The sequence below is a fragment of the Dipodomys merriami genome, unplaced genomic scaffold (genome assembly GCF_024711535.1).
Source record: "Dipodomys merriami isolate MVZ:Mamm:240054 unplaced genomic scaffold, mDipMer1.0.p SCAF_555, whole genome shotgun sequence".
NCBI classification, from domain to species: Eukaryota; Metazoa; Chordata; class Mammalia; order Rodentia; family Heteromyidae; genus Dipodomys; species Dipodomys merriami.
Window position 1 is genome coordinate 316,737 of NW_027206130.1, and position 20,449 is coordinate 337,185.

At 39.1% G+C, this 20,449-nt stretch overlaps 1 protein-coding gene across 2 annotated transcripts in view; it reads right to left on the reverse strand.

The window, feature by feature from the left end:
• Positions 1 to 20,232, reverse strand: part of LOC138811993 (PRKC apoptosis WT1 regulator protein-like) — a 69,592-nt gene extending 49,360 nt beyond the window's left edge. The window contains exons 1-2 of one of the 2 annotated variants that reach the window (XM_069999946.1): positions 20,100 to 20,232; positions 19,052 to 19,717 (exon numbers count right to left, since the gene is read on the reverse strand). In XM_069999946.1, the coding sequence (XP_069856047.1) occupies positions 19,052 to 19,582 (531 nt within the window). In that variant the 5' untranslated portion in view covers positions 19,583 to 19,717; positions 20,100 to 20,232. Of the gene's footprint in view, positions 1 to 19,051; positions 19,811 to 20,099 lie in introns of those variants that run through there. The other variant, XM_069999947.1, reaches the window with a different exon arrangement.
• Positions 20,233 to 20,449: the final 217 nt, after the last annotated feature.

Here is a 20,449-nt window from a genome sequence, read left to right on the forward strand (position 1 = left end):
TTCTTTCTCAGAAGTTGCATTTCTTAGTTCTTATTTTAGGGTTAGGTTGCATATACCCTTCTTGGAAATACACTATAACAACCTGGTTTATAGAGTTACAACATATGTGACACATTCCTAGAGCACTGAAAGTACTCATAGACTAGAGTGATAGAAGACTTCAAAATACTGTACTATGATAGTATAACTCCTTAGGATATGAAACGTTTACTGTCCAGAAGTGACTTGTTGACATTTTAAGAAGCAATGATTTGGGCTGGGAAGGTGGCTCAGTGGTAGAGTGCTTGCTTTGCATGCCTAAGGCCCTGGGTTCGATTCCTCAGCACCACATAAGCAAAAAGAAAAAAGCCGGAAGTGGCACTGTGGCTCAAGTGGTAGAGTGCTAGCCTTGAGCTGAAGAGCTGAGGGACAGCACCCAGGCCCAGAGTTCAGGCCCCATGACCGGACCCCCCCCCAAAAAAAAGAAGCAATGATTTGTATAATAAACTTGAAAGTGACATACCAGCAGCAAGTCTTTTTCTAGTTAGTAGAAATGAGGCTGATATGATCAAATTATAAAATGCACATGCATGTTATTTAAGCTGTCAAGGTCTATTTACACAAATTAGCATTGATGACTGCTTTAAAAAAATAAAAACAACTATGACTTACCTCCTGAGAAAGTGGTTCACTAACAAATGGTTGTCTCTCTGTATTTAAAAAGAAAATCACTTTTATAACTAGTATTTATAAAAAATTTTCTACCACTGTATCTTTAAAATACCTATGCAAGTTGCTTGTCAAACTATTTAATGATAACAGATTTTTCAAAATTTATAAAGATTTTTTCATCCACTGATAAATAACTAAACATTAAAAGCCGGATGTTTCTATTATGATTCTCATCCCACTCTGCTCTCCCTATCTAAATCTGAGAAGTAAAACTCTAATGAACTCAGTTGTACAGGGTGTGCTTAGTATGAGAAAGGCCATGTATAAGAAGGGTAAAAGATTGCTGGGCAGTGGTGGCTCATGCCTGCAATCCTAGCTACTCAAGAAGCTGAAATCTAAGGATGTGGTTCAAGGCCAACCTAGGCAGGAAAGTTCGTAAGACTCTTATCTCCAATAAACCACCAGAAAACCAGACGTGGTACTGCAGCTCAAGTGGTAGAGTGCAAGCCTTGAGCTAAAGAGCTGAGGGACAGTGCCCAGGCCCAGAGTTGAAGCCCCATAACTGACCAAATAATAATAATAATAATAATAATAATAATAATAATAATAAGTGTTAAAGAATGAAACTTTAAGACATACGTGTCACTTTCAGTGTTCTAATAGCTATATGAAGAAAACATAAAGAACTAAGTAAAATTACTTTTAACAAGATATTATATACCAAAAATATCATTTTAACATGTAACTTAAATCAAGTATTAATGGGAGGGGTTTAAAACCTTAAAATTATTTTAATAATTTAATATTACTACTTTTTCATTGGAAGTCTTAGAATTTTACTGTGTACTTTGTCCTGCAGGTACATCCCAAGGCTCTTCTAATTTCAGGGGCTCAAAAGCCACATGTTGCTATTTGGCTAATACAAAGGTTCACTGAGCAGAAGGTCACAAATTCCAAACTAATGCTCACCCAATCTATTACAAATCTGCTATAGGGTTTAAAGAAGAAGGCCCCTTTATTCATCTCCCCATTTACCAGAGTTAAATTGTGATATTAATGCATAAAACCAGGGACTTCCACTATGGCAAAATGGCAAAACTCATTGGCACATCATCATCCCCAGATACCAGAAAAGATCACCTGATGAAAGTGAAAATGGAAATCTTGTATCTGACATATACCTATAAAAATACAGGAATACCTGCATCAGTCAGATTCCTGGGGAAACTGCTAGACCCTTTTTGCCAGGAACATGTTCTTTGGGTCACAAATCCATTGCTAATACCGTTCACTCATCCTCAACCACACTATCTCCACTGCCTCTGGCTAGCCTTACAAGGGTACAATGTATGGCAATCCCTTCCATCAGCCCTCTACACAAGCATATGCGCTTTAAAATGTTGTTTTTTTTTGTTTTTTTTGTTTTTTTTTTTGCTGGTCATGGAGCTTGAACTCTGGGCCTGGGCACTGTTCTGAGCTCTTCAGCTCAAGGCTAGCACTTTACCACTTGAGCCATAGCACCCACTTCCAGCTTTTTCTGTGTATGTGGTACTGAGGAATCGAACCCAGGGCCTCATGCATGCAAGGCAAGCACTCTACCACTGAGCCACCTTCCCAGCCCCTAAAATGTTGGTTTTCCTTCTTCAGGAATTTCTCAAATCCTTCAGTGTATTTATGTGAATCCTGAACTTTCAACAGGTTGATATACAGAATTTTCCATGTTTACCTAATAGCTGAACTTTTCTCCTGCATGTCAGACTCTCTAAACTTTCCTCTTATCTTTCCCCCAACCCCAAACCCCACCTAAATCCACTCATACCCAAGTCTTTCATATCTAATCTAGTCCTCTAGGTGATCTGCCTATTTTTACCTGGTTTTAAGTAACAAATTATTAGTTCTCAAAGAGTGGTGCCCATTATAGCAACAGCATCACTCACTTAAGAACATACCAGAAATGCAGATCTCAGACACCCACACAGGTTTACCAAATCAGAAACCACTGTTTGGGTGGGAACCAATGCTGAATATTACGACCCTCTTCCAAGAGATAATGACATGCCCTGGTGTTAAAAGAACCATGGCCATAGTGACTATGGTTATCTCTAAAATGCACCATACTCTAAGTAAGGTCTAACTAAAGCTAAGGAAATAAATATAGAAGCTAGGATGCTGCTTGATCACATTCAAGAAGTAAAAGAGAAACAATCCCTTAAACAATAATTGAAATATTGCCACTGAAAAATCTTAAGATTCTCAAACTAAAACATCATTTCAAAAAGCCCTAGTTAACATCGAATTCAGAGCATATTACCAGAATTAACAGAAAAATCTCAATGTAAGTGTACTAGTTAGTGCTCAGAAGATATATAAGATACAAAATAGAAACTAACACAACTTGCTAACGGGGGTGGGGGGGAGGGACTTTACATGTGACAAAATGGTTCTTACAGAGAACTATTTATTTTCATTTGAACCTCCAAACCATTCTGAGAAGAGGCTATTATACACTGTAACAACAAAAATCAAGGACCGACCAACCAGAGAATTTTGCTCAGAATCATAACAGTTAAATCCAAGATCTTTTCTTTTAGTCCTGGGTCCGCAGAACTGTATCTATTATATGAATTGATTATCTTGCAATTACTAATTTCTTGCCTCAACTAACATTCTAGTTCTGGACTCTTCACTAACAGACTGCAATTCAAACTTGAACTAGAAATGAGTTCAGTTTGTTTCCCTCTATCCCTTCTATGCATATGTATCTATCCTTTCTATGCATATGTATCATATATATCTTCAAACTTCAAGCCACAAAATGGCACTCATTCTCCATTAGGCCTATTCCTAAGGGACAAAGAAGATAAATACAGATTTAGTTCTAAAGTTTATGAACTAATATTTAAGTGCATAGGAGAGACAGAGAAATAACCTCAGATGATGACTTTACCTCATGGGAAAAAAATCTTTTAAACACAAAGCAAGTGACTGAGATTCCACAGCACAACAAGGAAGCAAGCTTCACTCACACAACTAAAACTACTACCCACTCATTGTTTTCTGATTATACAACACTTGACATTGATGATTTGTAGAATAAGAATAATGTAAATCTCAATCTCAGAAACATCAGTTATGTGCTATGTAAAGTTAGGCAGGTAGACAAGGTTTCTCATTAGTAAAATGGAAATTTGCTTGTTTACCTTTAAAGTTAGGATTAAATAAAAGCAGGTAAGAGCTCTGAAAGGAGGAGCAGCTATATTTATTTGTAATGACAGCATGAAAACACAATTTATTTAATGTGTGTTAACAACTGGAAGGATGTAAGGAAGCTGAACCACATGAAATAAACTATGGCTCAAGTGGTAGAACAAACAAATATCTCAGTATTTTTCATTAAGTTTAAAATTAAAGTCCTAAATGTGATCATCAAATTATTTTAAGGTCAGGGTAGACTTTTTTAAAGCTCTGATATGTTTATTTTAAAATGAAAAAGAAACACAAAACTGATTTTTTAAAAAAAATTTTTTGTCAGTCGTGGGGCTTGAACCCTGGGCCTGGGCACTGTCCCTCAGCTCTTTAGCTCAAGGCTAGCACTCTACCACTTGAGCCACAGCACCACTTCCAGTTTTCAGGTAGGTTATTAGAGATAAGTCTCACGGACTTTCCTGCCTGGGCTGGCTTTGAACTGTGATCCTCAGATCTCAGCTTCCTGAGTAGCTAGGATTACAGGCATGAGCCACCAGTGCCTGGCTATGATAATTTTATAATTGTATTGGTATTGTTAATATTTATCCAATTTATGTAAATCCAAACCTTTAGAACTTTGTAGTAAACATTCAGCTATACCATTATTCATTATTTACAAAAGACTACATCCTTCAATTTCTAATTTGAAAATAGGTGTCCAATAAATCTTTTTACCAAAAATCACCAAAACTTCTATTTTATGATTCAATTGTAAGGAGGCTTGCTATGTATATTATAATAAGTATGATACAGGTAAAACAATATTTAATTTTTTCTCTAATCTGAGATGCTTAAATGGAATGATAATATTGCTCATAGGATTCTCAAAATATCAATTTTTCTTCAAAAATACTGTATAAATACAAAAATTATTTTTTTTTAATTTTTGTGTGTGTGTGCATGTGTGTGTGTGTGTATGTGTTGATACTAAGGCTTGAACTCAGAGCCTAGTACTGTCCTTTAGTTGTTTCATTCAAAGTTGGTGCTCTACACCTTGAACCATAACTCTGTAGCTCAACTTCTGGCTTTTTGGTGACTAAATGGAGGTAAGAGTCTCACAGACTTTCCTATTCCAGCTAGTCAAACCATGATCCTCAGATCTTTGCTTCCTGAGTAAGCTAAGTTGGCAGGTACGAGCCCCTGGTGCCCCACAATTTTTTTTTTTTTTTTTGGTCCGGTCGTGGGGCCTGAACTCTAGGCCTGGGCGCTGTCCCTCAGCTCTTCAGCTCAAGGCTAGCGCTCTACCTCTTGAGCCACAGAGCCATTTCTGGCCTTTTTCTTTTTGCTTATGTGGTGCTGAGGAATTGAACCCAGGGCGCCTCAGGCATGCAAGGCAAGCACTCTACCACTGAGCCACCTTCCCAGCCCATAACCCTGATATTAAGTTCTTATCTCTAAAACAATTTTCAAGTCCTAAACAACAGAATAAGTTTAACTGCAAAAGATTTATTATGCTGACAGATTATTCCACTTGGGTCAGCTTCCTTCCATCCTTCAACTCACATCCTTCCTACTACTAACCCACATTAAATAACTATTTACACTGCCAAATATTTAAGATCTATAGATAGTTGGCTCAATAAATTCATCTCAACATATTTCTATCGTATCATAAAAATTCCAGAAGTCAATTAAAATACAGGGAAACAGACTTCACATTTCATCTCAAGTATATACAAGTAAGGAATTAAGATGACCTTCCCCTTTCATTTTTGTTTAAGGGCAAAAATTAAAAATTTATTATGCCTAATTAATCTATTGCTCATGCTCCTCTGACATACATCTCCTCTCTCTCAACTTCATTCCATTCCAAGTTCCATTCTCTGGCTTTTATCATTTGTGACAATTTACAACTCCTAATCTTGCTTCAAGATTGATCAAAATTTGGAAGCAATTCTGGAAGCAAATTAGAGACAGGCAAAAAAAAAAAAAACTTCAGCCAAACTCTACAAACCCTAACAGCCCATATTTTTTTCCTCCCATGCAGTTAACAATAAAAGTTCACAATAAAAGAGCACTTTAAGCCATTCAAAAACATTATCTTCTTAATCTTTACAATGTTTCTATAAAGGAAGCAAACAGGTGACAGCATCTGATAAACTGAAAGATTCCTATCGGTTGGTTTAGACTCCTCAAGCAAGTTTCTTAGATTATGTTATTTGATATAGTACTAAATAAGCGACCTGTTAAGACACAAACTACATGTTAATAATTTAAGAGGGCAACTCAAATGTATGAGCAGAGGCCTTCCTTTACTTGTATCACTCTCTAAGTGGAAGTGGCTTCAATTAGTACAAATGGGGTTCAGTCCTCTCTTACCTTTCTCCTGTGCTGAAACAATGTAATAAAGGTTCTAGCTCTTCAGCATTTAGCTTTCCTTATTTGTACAAAATTGTGTCTCAAGGTAATTTAGCTGCTAATGAAAGGAAATTTATAAATTATAAAGGAAAAAATATAAAATCAGAATATCCCATCTTGCAACCACTAGTAAAATTGGATTTAGGCCAACATCTATCAAAACATAGTCCAGGTACTTCTGAAGACCCCTAAGATCCTTTTACCAGGTCTACATGTCAAAATCATTTTCACAATACTAATCTGTTACCTGACCTTTCCACCCTATCTTATTTTCTCCAAAGGTTACACAATATCAAGCCCCACGACCGACAAAAAAAAAAAAAAAAGGTTTCCATTACAAAGGTTACACAATAGGTGATTCACAACAAATGGAATAATGAAGCAGATAGGAGAATCCAGCTATCTTCTGTTCAGCAGGACAATTAAGAGCTACAAAATTATAAAACAATGTCAATCTTTTAGTTTTTTATTTTAGAAAATAGTTTCAAAAACTATTATTCATGTAAATATGCAATGGATTATTTGTTGGTGTCATGATATTTGTGTGTGCTGATACTGGGGCTTGAACTCCAAACCTGAATGCTGACCCTTACAGCTTTTTCTCTCAAAGCTGGTGATCTACCATTGAGCCACAGTCCCACTACTGTCTTTTTTCTTGGCTACCTAGAGATAAGAGTCTCATGGATTTTCCTGCCCAGACTGGCTCTGAATTGTGATCCTCAGATCTCAGGCTTCTGAGTAGCTAAGATTATAGGTGTGAACCACCAGCACCCAACTTGCAAGAGGTTTCTTATTATTTTTAAATAAATAAGGCATTTCCATCAGTTTTAAATATCTAATAAGGCAAACACTAGTAAACAAGTGATATTTAAACATAAACTAAAATTCATTTAACAGTATTAATCATCAGGTATCTAAAGATATCTAGACTAAAAAATTTGGTTACAGCTCATCTGACAATTGGTTAATTACTCTAACACCATAGAAAGAGCATGGACCAAATTTTAAATTCCCTCTGATAAAAGAAGAGTAGCTATGAGGTATTCTTGCATTTAAAAAAAAAAAGCAAATCTGATCAAACCTCTAGTTTAAAGCTACCAATTTATAGGATATAAAAGGTTCCAAGGATTACATTGAACACCGCATAGGAATGCAACCAGCAAAATCCAGATTGTCTGAAACACAAAGGCGAAATGCCAGCTTTATTCAACAAATGAATTGCAAAGAGCGAGAGTGAGAGAGAGAAAGAACATTAATAACTGAAAGAAATATGAAGTATGAGATACAGCAACCAACTGCAGCATAGAGACTTCGGACAAAATATAGCAGACATATGAGATAATCATAAAAATTTGAACAGTGGATATTTGACATTAAAAAAAATTACTATCTCTGGCTGGGAAGGTGGCTCAGTGGTAGAGCACTTGCCTTGCATGCTTGAGGCCCTGGGTTCGATTCCTCAGCACCACATACGAAAAAAGCCGGAAGTGGCGCTGTGGCTCAAGTGGTAGAGCACTAGCCTTGAGCTGAAGAGCTCAGGGACAGTGCCCAGGCCCAGAGTTCAGGCCCCACAACTGGACCAAAAAAAAAAAAAAAATTACTATCTGGGAGGCAGTGATAGGATCACAGCAGTAGAGTGCAAAAGCATAAAAAAAAATTGAAAAATAAATATTTGAAAAATAAACCAAGTATATATTTTACATATTAGGTGTACTGTAGTAATAAAAAAAAAAACAGGAGTCCTTATCATTCATAAATTCATACTGCTTACAAATAAATAGTTATCTAGGATTTCCTAAAAATGAGAATTTATAAAGCCAGATAAAATACAATTGGCCATAAACTGATAATTATTGAATTCATAACTGTTGAAAGTGGGTGCTACAATCATCCATAAGACTCTTTTCACTACCTTTTTTTCTTCTACTTGTTTTTTTCTACAATAATTTTCTACAAAAATTTTTAGAATGTTCTTAATGTTTTAAGCTAGAAGGAAATTTATTTCCCTTGGTAATATATGAATCATTTACTAGTAAGCCTCATTAGGTTGCTTGATGAGGTGGTGTCACTGTCAGATTATTCTACAAATTAAATGTTCGATGACTATGCTACAAGTTACATTTCACTACTGTAACTTTTCTTTTCCCTGATCAGTTTGCCATCTTAAGTAGGCCACTTATGTGGGCTACTGAACCTCAATTCAACTACACAAGAAATGTTTAAACCAATGCATCAGAAACACTGGTGTTATGTTCTGTGCATTTAAGGTAAAAGCAGCTTCTCCAAATTAACTTATCTGTCATCTAGAAATGAATCCAGGCAAAAAGCACACAATCACTTCTAGACAATTTGTCCTTCTGAAATTACATTGAATCAATCAATCAATCAATAAGAAATAAACATTTCTAAGTACCTCTTGAAAGTTTAAGACTTCGGAAAGTCAAAGGTAGACTTTGATTTGCTTTTTAAAAACACTTGGCCTGTATTAGGTATCTGTCTTCCTTGTCTCACATATATCACTCTAGGTAAGTACACCTTTTCAGTATAAGCTGCAAGACAACTCCTGCCTCACAGCCTGTTCAATTTCTGTACCCTCCACCTCTACCTTAACTCCTTACCCTGATTTTTACATGAATGGATCCCTCCTAAAATTCAGATCTCAATTCAAAAGCTTTGTTCCTGAGGCTCTGTCCCTGACTGCTCTCCATCACCACCCTGTAGTCCCCACTGTCCAGCCTTTCCATAGTCCTTACCATTAGACATACTGTCTGCATCAGCCACACACACACAACTCAACGTGCATGCATCTCCAAGAAGACTTATTTTTCTAGAAAATTTCACACATACATAGCAAAACAGAAAACAATAAAACATGTACTCATTTGTGCATCACCAGTTTCAACAATTTCCAGTTTCACTGACACTTCTATTTACTGCTTCCTCCTGTATTACCTGGAAGCAAAATTCCAATATATCTTATCTGTAAATATACTGCTCATGTGTAATCTCTAAAAGGATTCCTTTAAAACACCCTCTATATAATGACAACAAGTGAAATAATGAACACTTTATTTCTCAATATTACCAAATAGGCAGTTGGAAGTCAACTTTCTCAATCACCACAATTATTAAGTGAGCCACTTTAATCATTTTTGGGTTATAAAAAGCTAGAGGGAAACTGAAGGGAGAAAGGATCTGCTCCTTCAATTCTGCTTCTGGGGACTTCCTTTCTCCCTGGTTCCTGTCCCTGTCCCTTTCACCTAAGCCTCACTTTTTCATTCTGACAGCATTCATTCAAGTAGCAGCAGCTGAGCCAGCCTTCCTGCCCCCCTTGTGCCTCCAGAGTCTAGAGAGCAGAGAGTTGGAGGCCCCTGTTCACAGATCTGAGTCTGAGCCCCTCTTTCAAACTCAGTAACCCAGGACCAGGCAAACAATGCCTCCTTCTCAGATGTCTGAGTCTCAGCCCCACAAGCTGAACAAGCTTCTAGATTTTTTTCCCATCACTTTTTTTCTCAGTAAACTTTTACAACTTTTAAAATTTAATTTTCTTAATTTTTGAAAGGTAAAAAAATGTTTCCTCTAGTTGGTACTTCCATGATATCTTAGTATTCCCATCTACATCTCTGTTCCCTAGTTAACAATTTTATTAAATTATCTGTTAAAATTTGGTGTGGTTTCGTCTCATAGATTCTAAGTACTGATCGAGAATGAACTTTCCTAACTCACTGACACAGAAAAAAGTCAGTATGAAGATAACAAGAAACAATTATCATTCACACAAACTTGGAATAGTAACAAAATCAAGTTATAAATTACTCGAACTTTGAATTTGTCCAAATCCTGACACTAATAGTAAGAAAGTATAAGCAGCATTCCAAAAGGGCTAGTACAATGTCTAACATATAACATGCACTAACAAGGCAACATACTGGAAAATCCAAATTATAGCATATTCTACAGTCATTAAGAATAACAAGACAGCCACATATTTATAGATATACAAAAATGTTCATAGCATACTGATAACAAAAATGTTGTAACTATTTGCAAAATGATTAAATCTCTACATAACTAATTATTCATGTTATATGTATCAAAAAATAAGTACAGAAATTAGAACTCAAAACTACAAATTACAGTCATCATTATGGGAATCACATTTATATAATAAACTAAAAGAGAAATGATTAACAGCTCTACTTTCAAAACAAGTTTTAGAAAAGGTTTTAAAAATGTACATATTGTTTAATCCCAATAAATAAAGATAAGAAATGTGTCAGAATAAATGCTAATCTACATTTCATCTTGCACAATCCTGATTATGTGGTCTTATTACAAATCTTCTACACCAAGAAGGCATTTTTTTTTTATCATTAATACATTCTTAAAATGTGACTTAGAAAAGAATCTTAGTTCCCCAAATATATAAAAGGAAAAAGAAAGGAAGGAAGGAAAGGAATATTTATAGAAACTAAACAAGTAATTTTTAGGAAAAAATTCAAAGACAATGATCTCACCCTTTAAAGACATTCAAAAATACGGGAAGAACCTAAATGTTCAATAAATGCCTGCTTTGATATTCATGCAGGACAAACTAATAAACTTCTAAACTAATACACTTCTCCATGGTTAGGTACAATCACAGCAGACTAGCACCTTACCATCACTAGAGTCCTTCAATTCCACTGCATTCTGTCCACTCCAATGAATTTGGATTATTCACATATTTAAATCAGCACATTTATTTCTATAGCCAGAAGCATCACTTAGTATCACTTTGCCAGATCCCATCCCCTACTTTCTTTCTAATTCACGATTTATTTTCCTACATGTCCATTATTTTTACACCACTTTATGTTGTTCAATACTCTTGAATAGATATGTCTCTTACTGGACAATTATTTCATATTAGGAAGGCAAACTTTTTCCTTTCCAGAAGCTCTGAGAGTTATTGTATAAACAGGTGTGTACAGGGGGAGGAAATGTCCAGTCAATAATACTCACAAAGAACAGCAGAATACATTCTGAATTCCTTAGCATATCATTGGGATCCCCATAAGAAGTCAATCCTCTTTAACTCTTCTCCATTCACTCTCACCACCAACTCTCTGCACACGAAGGTTTCCATTGTTAGAACATATCACTCTTATTTTCAACAATGATAACCAGTATGTGTGCACTGGCATCCAAACAGATTTGAAGTCAAAGCCAAGTTTTGCCTGCACAGTCTTTAGACAAGTCACAACACTTCAGTCAGGCTCAACTTCCTGATCGTGTAAAGTGAAAAAAAGCTGTCTTGTGAATTAATGTGAAGATGAGAAATAACACATGGAAAGCCCTCTACTCAGTGGTGGGTACACAGAAGACATTCACTACAAAGCTATAATTCTACAGCTGAACCTCTGCACATGCTATTTGCTCTACCTAAATAGAATGTTACTGGTCCCTTCTTCACTTGGAAAAACCCTTCTAGCAAGAAAGTCAGGGCTCATTTTGTGTAAAGGTGTCCCTGCTTCCTTTAAGTAGTGACCCCCTCTTCTCTGCTAATTCACTATTAGCCCTTTCCTCCATCACTGTTCTTATCACACCTAATTTTAACTGTTTTGGTTGGGTGGTTGTTTTGTCCCCCTTGAGAGAATACAAAAGTTCCTTTTTTTGTCTTTCCAAAAGTTCCTTAGTGAATACAATTGTAGGAACACTGAGGCACACAGCAGAGAAATGCTTCCGAATAAACCAACTAAAAGAGAATCAATAAAAAAAGGCTATAGAGCCGGGCCCCCTAGAATATCTATACATGGTATGATGAATTTTAATAAGCAGGGCTGAATATTTGAGAAAGGAATAAAATGACAGATCTGTGATCTCCAATGAGTGGGAAGTATTTTAAAATGACAGTGGGCGCAGTGGGAAGATCTTCTAGAGGTAAGATCTGCTATAAATGAGAAAGATGAGATTAAAATATCTAAGTTTTGAAGTAAAAACATTCTGTGAAGACTTAATGCTGCTGTTTAAAAAATAATGATGAACCAAAGGTGGCTTCCACTTGTAATCCTAGCTATTCAGGATGTTGAGATCTGAAGATTATGATTTGAGCCAATCTGGGGGAAAAAATCTGCAAGATTGTTATCTCCAATTAACCAGAAAAAAAAGGGCCAGATTGGAGGTATAGCTCAAGTGGTAAAGAGTAGCAGCCATGAGCTAGGCACTGGTGGTTCATGCCTGTAATCCTAGCTACTCAGGAGGCTGAGATATGAAGATATCAGTTCAAAGCCAGCCCCGGCAGGAAAGTATGTGAGAGTCTTATCTCCAGTTAACTACCAGAAAACAGGAACTGGCGCTGTGGCTCAAAGCACTAGCCTTGAGCTGAAGAGCTCAGGGACATTGCCCAGGCCTGGAGTTCAAGTCCCACAACCAAAAAAAAAAAAAAAAAGAAGAAGAAATACCAGGCCTGAGCAAAAAGGTCAAGTGAGAGTTCAAGGCCCTGAATTCAAACACAAGTACTGGCACAAAAAAAATATATAAGCAAATAAATAAACACAAATAGATGAACAAATAAATAAGCTAGTTCCTTTCTTCCTTTTTTTTTAAAGGTCATGGTCCTTTTTAAAAAAAATCTCAATTTCAAAAAGAAATTATCTTCAATAGTAGGTCAAAGGAATTCAATGCAACATTTCAGGTTAAAGACATGATCTTGTTATATAGCCAGGCTGGACTTTGAACCTGTAATACTTCAGCCTCCCAACTTTCAGATTACAGTTTTTCTGACTAGATCATTTCTAAAGACTTTCTCAGCACAAAGCATCCAGTTTTGTGACTTTTAATTCTAATGAAAATACCTCTCATATCAATCTCTTCATTTCCGCCACTGCCATAGCAAACTATTAACATAATTTTGTGTATTTAAAATAAAACAGGTGACACTAACACAAGTGGTCCATAACCTAACCCCAGCCACATCTTTTAAGACATTGTTTTAATTTTTATTAGTAAACCTGTAAGCAGTCTAAAACTGCATATTTAAAACTATGAATCAATTCTCAAATAGTAAGATGATAGAACTCTGCAATCTCCATAAAGGATATGTAAACACTGACATAAACTTAAGAAATTCAAATCAGTTAAACATCCTTTATATCAAGTCAAAACAAACTAATTCCCACATTTTGAGAATATTAAATTGAGAACAGTCCATCATCATTTCTTTCCTCTATGAAATTTAAGAGTAATAAACATTTTAACTTATTCTCTTCTCATGGCTTGCATACTACACCCTACTAAATAGAGAGCTAAAACTTACATACCACAAGTTCTGAAGAGATAATAAAAAAATTAAGATGAAAGTATAAAAGCACTTTCTGCCCAACTTTGTATAAAAAATAATAAAACTGTATACATTTTTTTCTATGCTGGGGAATTCAGAGCTTTATATATAGGCAAATGATATAACTTTAAACTCTAAGACACTATCAGCAGTACTATTAAAAAACCTAATTACTTTCTGCTTATATCATACCTGCAAAATACCAACATCAAAACAATGAAGAACATAAACAAGCCATAAGCTTGATAGTAATTTTAAGTCAGAATTTTAAAGCTAATATTTAACATTTAGTTCTCAATTTTTTCCACAAAATCCTACTTTATCTTTTATAGTAATTATATAAGTATCTTAAATTGTACCACAATATCTTTGTATTTCTTAAACTATGTACATGGTGTGTATACAATACAGTCAAGTATAATAAAGCAGTTAGTAAAGACAAGACTGAGAATGCAAACTACCTCAACTTGTCACTACACAAATAAGTTAAGGCAAGTTAGTAACCTGCAGTCTCTGCCCTACCTCCTTTTGGGCTGTAGTGACAATTAAATGCACCATTATGTGCAAAATGCTTAGAACAGAGACTGACAATAATCATACTATCAAAGTCATCTGTGTTAATAATCATTATTTTTATAAGAAATAGCATCCCAATTCAAACAAAACACTACAAATCCTGATAATGTTGAAATTTCAATTTGCTTTACCAATGAGCCCAAACATTTAAAACAGTCAAACTTAGCATCTTACTATCCTATATTGACCCCATTCAAAAGTCAAATTTTCTCCAACTCTGAGTCATCTTTAATTTATCTCCTGACTCATCACAGAGCAAGGTGGACAGTCTGGAACATAATGGGATTACCAAAAGTTATTTCTTAAATTACCTGGATTTACAGCTTACCAAGTAGAACATGTCCTATGAAATACTCAATAAATACACTGAATAATCATATCCTACACTGTGTTTCTGTGAAAGGGTGTTCTGCATAATAAATGTTTTATTTTCTGTTTTGCTATTCTAGTTTAAATTATGGAGTAGACAGTCCATCCTGACAGAAAAATGTATCATTTAAATAATATAAAAATTCACATTCTTTAATTGCTAGCCAAAAATAATTTTATACTCTGCTGATAGCCTAAAATCTAGCCAAGTAAACTTAAGATTCAAGGGTAGAAGACCAGAAAGCAATATCTAAGACTTCACATTTGACCTTAATTTATATTCAATTCCACACTTTCATTTTTTCCTTCATTAGATGTTTATATTATTTAAAATGACTGTGATAAAAAAGTTAAGGAAAAAATCTAAGGAAATATGCTAAATAATGGAAGGCAGGTTAATTTTCTAAAAATTCCTTCAGATGTGCACTTACACAAACCACATTTTCTTCCTATGCAATCTTTATGAGGTGACAAATAATTGCACGTCTGAATTTTGAGGCATTTACTCTCTATGCCTTCATTCCCCCCTCTGGAAACAAGCAATAAAAGAATAGGAGCCGGGTGCTGGTGGCTCATGCCTATAATCCTAGCCTCCTAAATGGAGGCTGAGATCTGAGGATTGCAGTTGGAAGTCAGCCCAGGCAGGAAAGTCTGTAAGACTCTTATCTACTAAACTACCCAAACTATCAAATGACTTAGTCTTAAACACTAACTGCCCAAAAAGCCAGAAGTGGAGCTGTGGCTCAAGTGGTAGAGCACTAGTCTTGAGCACAAAAGCTGAACGACAGCACGTAGGCCCTGAGTTCAGGCCTCAGGACTGACACACAAAAAAATAAAAATTAGCACCACGAGATTGGTATGATGAGCTTGGTATTCTGAATACTACACCACTACACAAGTGCAAGCTTTCAATGTAGGTTTACTTTTTAGACTTAAACCAAAACTTTAGTGTCACCATTACCTATGGAAAGCTTCTATTCTCTGTGGAACTACCTCTATTATTCATGTAAATCTACACAATGGCAGTAACTTCACAGACACTGTAAAAATGCATTCACAATTGTCTGGGAAGTTATCTTCAACTTCTCTGTGAATTAGGTATTCTACTCAGAGACAAGTATGTTTGCCATATTTCCTTATTTTACTTGAGAGCGCTTTGTGGGCAGTGCCTGTTTTCTACTCATTCCTGTATCCCCAGATTGCAGCCTAACTTAACCCGGACTCGTATTAGAATTACATGGGGAACTTATAAAAACATTAATGCCTGGGATCCATCCCAGACCCATTAAATCATAAGGGAGTGGGAGTGGAGGGCAGAGAGGGCAAGGAATCAGTATGGGGAGCATTTATTTTAAGATCAGCACGTGGTTTCACTGTGGTGCCAAAGTTAACTACTACACTCTGACATTTAAAGTACTGCATCTGTGCATAGATGCATGTGAAGATATATGCATAAATACATAGGTATAGAAACATGTATAACTCAAGCCAAGATTTTGAACACACAGTAGTCTAATATAATCAATTATATGCTTCATTACCATGCTTTTAAACTGTTACATAGCACTTTAGCTTTTCCGTATAATTATGTGTTATCCTTCTTTCTAGATTACAGCCTTACTCACTGAGAATACAGGCTGCCTTATTTTTCTTGTTTTCTCCAGTTTGCATAGGATATTGCCTGGAATAGACATGTCAGTAAACATTTGTCTGATCTAGCACACACACATGAAAATTACTAGTAGGAAGCATGTTGCCACAGCCAAATTATCTACTTCAGACTAATCACTACCAAAAAAGTAAAGTAAAATAAAAACAGACAAAGTAAAACTCTAGGGAAAAGGTGGGGTTTTTTTAACTTAATAATGAGAACCAGTAAAGTTTTCTCATTAAGGAGCATCTGGGTGTTAGGACTATTGCAGTCATCAGACAATACCCACCTTATTCCCTATCTCCTAATCAGTCAGTTTCAGCTTTTAACCTGCTTTCCTTAATAAAACTATCTGCTACTTGATTTTAGTATCTTTAGCTGCCATTAACAATATTACCTTTACGATATTAAATAATCCTGTCACTAATAACATGAGTTAGTGAAAGCCACAATGAAGGCGGCAGGCAGATGTTCAATATGTACCTCTTGAAAGAACTCTTAACCACCAATAAGTCCTCTGCATACTAACCATATGGTAGTCTAATATAAACTTGTTTGAGAATATTGTATTGAAGTCAGAAGAGTCTTACTCAACATAAGATGAAATATACCTACTTTTAACTACTGACAGTCCTTTCACAATATTTTTAATACCTGGAAGTTTTGTAAAATATAACTTCTTAAAACCACAGTTTTACACAAGAAATCCCTTCTCACTGTTGAAAACTAGAAGAAATGGTAATTCTAAATATGCAACCATATAAAGACATGGGAAAGGACTAGCTTCTATGTTTTGCAGTAAAAGCCTCAAAAACCTAGAAAGGAGGCACTCAAGAAATATGCCTGCTAATTAGATTCTGTGGTAAAATATTACTTTGTTTTGTTTGTTCCTACTGCTTGAAACACAGAGAGCCCTAGTTACCACTGAGAGAAAGCAGTCCTCAATTCCCTAGTCAATAAAAAGGTTCAAATTCCACAGACAAGAAAAAAAAATGGTACCCTGGGTTGTTTGTTTTTAAGGAAGATTAAATTTAGGAGTTGCCAACACCCAAACGAAAAACATTCCAGAGCATTAGACTCAATTGTAGTGGGGAGTCATCTACATTCTCAGCACTAGGTTCCTGTTGAGTTAACCAAGGGTGCTTCTTCAGATCTCCCAACATATACCCTACAGATTTCCCCTAGTGAACATCACTTGGTTTTTTAAAGTACTCAAAAAAATAATTTTAGCAGGCAGCCAGACAGAAAGTGAAGTTTAACATCTGCCAAGATATTTCCCAAAATAAGACCCCTGTCAGATGAACAATGAGAAAACATTAAATATGACAAATTCTTTTATTTGGCCCACAAGCTACTTTTAGAGTTGAGGAATGTAGCTTTTTCCAAGTCTTGTCTTCAACTTCCCCTTAATCTTCATATTTTTACATTTTAAAAAAACTGGAAATTTGATTACCTCTTATAAATTCCTTTGAAAGCAATTTAATGAATAACAGATATTTGGTTCAAGTAGCAAAACACAGAGGACAGTTCTGCTGGCTGATTTTAAAAAATTCTCTAAAATTATTCACATGAACTCACCCTACTGACACACATTAGGTACAGAAATCATATTAATACTTGAAAACGATGTGTATTACTGCAAATACTTTCACTGAAATCACAAAGTTAATTTTTCCTCAAGACAAGGTTTTGCTATGAGTCCAGTGTGGCCTTGAACTCATGACTCTCCATCTCAGCCTCCCAAGTGCTGCTGTACAGGCTTGAGAAATCACACCAGGCCCCTCCAAAGTTAGGGATGAAACCTGGGACTCTGTGCACGTTTGGCAAACACCCCATCACTGACTCAGTCAGTGAAACAGTAAAATAATTATTTAGTAGATAGCAGAGTTGAGTAAATTAGGCAAGGAAAAGGAGGGAAATGTGACATACAAAAAGTCATTCAGAAAAAATTGTGGCTACTTGATTGAAATAAGGTAGTTATTTCCAAACACAGGAGCTATAAAGTTACCTAAACTTGTCTGGGATTGTTCTGTGTTGATTCAAGTTGATTATGTAGATTATACACTACATACGTGTGTGTGTGTGTGTGTGTGTGTGTGTGTGTGTGTGTGTGTAATGGGATGCCTCAGCAGCTGCCTGCAAAAATGTTTTTAGACTCATCAAAAATCCCAGAAACATATGCACACAAAAAGCACAGCTCTCACAAATGTTTTTCAGATCCTTAAATACAAGATGAGATCTCTAAGCGTGTGAGTTGTTATAGCATCCCTCCTGACCTAAGTATCACTCAAAAGAAAAAAAGAAGTCTGTTGGAGAACTCTATTTATAAAGAGCTGATTTATACAGGATCCGGTGAGGATGGGATACACTCATCTCGAGTTCCTTGCAGATAAAGCTGTCTTGGAGATTCCCAAGGCTACATTTTCTTTACAGGTGCTGGTAAACACTGCTAAGAGGGAAGAGATAAACAATCTGAAGACTTGACAGGGGCACGTGGGAAACTCCACCATCACAGCCATGAATCAATTTTCCTAACTGATCAAACGTACACAGATCCGTCCGGTCGGCTAGCCCTGGAGCCACAAGTTTGTTTTTTTTCCCCAGTATTCTAAAGCAGTCTTTTCTAGTATTCGGAAGCTCTGAGAACTTAGGCTGGAAAGAAAAGGGAAGAAAAGAAAAGAGCACGTGTCGCCCTTGGGGTTTGGGGAACTTCCCAGGAAGCGTCCTTCCCCGGCCGGACTCGAGCCAGGAGAGGCCGAGAGAGCGAGCCGGAGAGGGAGTGAGCACCGTGCAGGGAGACGCAGCAGGCGGCCGCCCCCGCTCACACCCGCCCGCGCCCCGCCGAGCCCGGGCCCGGAGCCCGGCCCCGCCCGGCTCACCTCGGCGGCGGGGATGTTGACCACGCCGGTGGAGCGCCGCTTCTCCCGCAGCTTCCTCTTCTCGATCTGCCCCTTGCCTTTCCTGGCACTGGGGCCCGAGCTCCGGCCCTTCTCCGGGGCGCCGTCAGGGTCTTCCTCGTCGCCCCGGGGTGTCGGGATCCCCGAGGAGGCGGAGGCAGCGACGGCAGGGGGGTCGTCCTCGGGTCTCCGCGGGCCCGGAGGACCCGCCCGGGCCAAGGCGGCGGCGGAGGCCACCGCGCAGTTCACGCCCCCGGGGCCGGGGACGGCAGGTGCGGCCGAACCACCTGGGAGATTGTTGTTCAGTTCGTTGGCCGCCGCGGCCACCGCCGAGGCAGCCTGCGCCCCGACGGAGGGCTTCCCGGCCGGGTCGCCGCCGCCCCCGGGCGCCCCGGCCGAGCCCGCAGGGTTCTGCTTGGCGCGCATCTTCTCGCGCTTCGCCTTCCATTCCTCCAGGAAGTCTGTGGTGCTGCCACCGAGGCCGCCGCCGGTCCGGTAGCCACCGGTCGCCATGTTCCCAGAGGGACCGGCCGGGTCCTCACCTCGGGCCGCCCACCGGGCTCGGGCCGCGGCCGAAGAGATGCGAAGGGAGCGGCCCCCGGGGCGCCGGGCGATCCCGACTCCCTCGGCCACTGGCGGGTCTGGGGGCTGCGGAGGGAGACACAAAAGGGGGCGGGAGGAGCGTCAGGTCCCCGCGGGTCCCCCTCCGCGCGCGGCCACGGGTCCCCCCGCCGGCCCGGAGCCGCCGCGTCCCCGCCCGGCCGAGGCTCTCCGCGTACCTACCCCGCGGGCCCCGACGGTCGCCGCCCCCTCGAGGGGTGGGGAGAGGAGCTGACCCCACCCCCGGAGCCCGCCCCGTCCCACCAGGGTCCGCCGCGCGGGCGGCCGGGGCGGGGCAGCCCGGGCTAGACCCCGCCACCTGTCGGCGCGTCCCACCGCCTCCCGCTCCGAGGTCCCGGGGCCCAGGCGGCTGCCCGGCTGCGGAAGGGAGGATGGGACGGGGCGCGCGGGCCGACCGCAGCCCCCTTACCTCTCAAGAGTTCGCGGGCAGCCGGGCGAGGGACTGGGAGGGAACGCCCAGGTGAGCCGAGGGCTCAGCGGGCGCGCACGCGCGCGAGCGCAGCAGAAGCGGCGGGCACACTCGCCGTCCTGAACCCGCGGCGGTCCCGGGGCGAGTGGGGAGCCGTGAGAGGGAGAGAGAGACAAGGAGCGAGGGGCGGCTGCGACCCGAGCGGCGCCGAAGCCCGGCGGAAAGAGCCGAAGTGGTGCGCGAGCCAGGGGCCCCCGGGGGGCGGGGTCTGTCCCTCGGGGCCACGCCCACCTGGGCCACGCCCACCTCCCCGCTCAGGTGCGCGGCGCGGCGTCCGGCCCGCCCCTCCC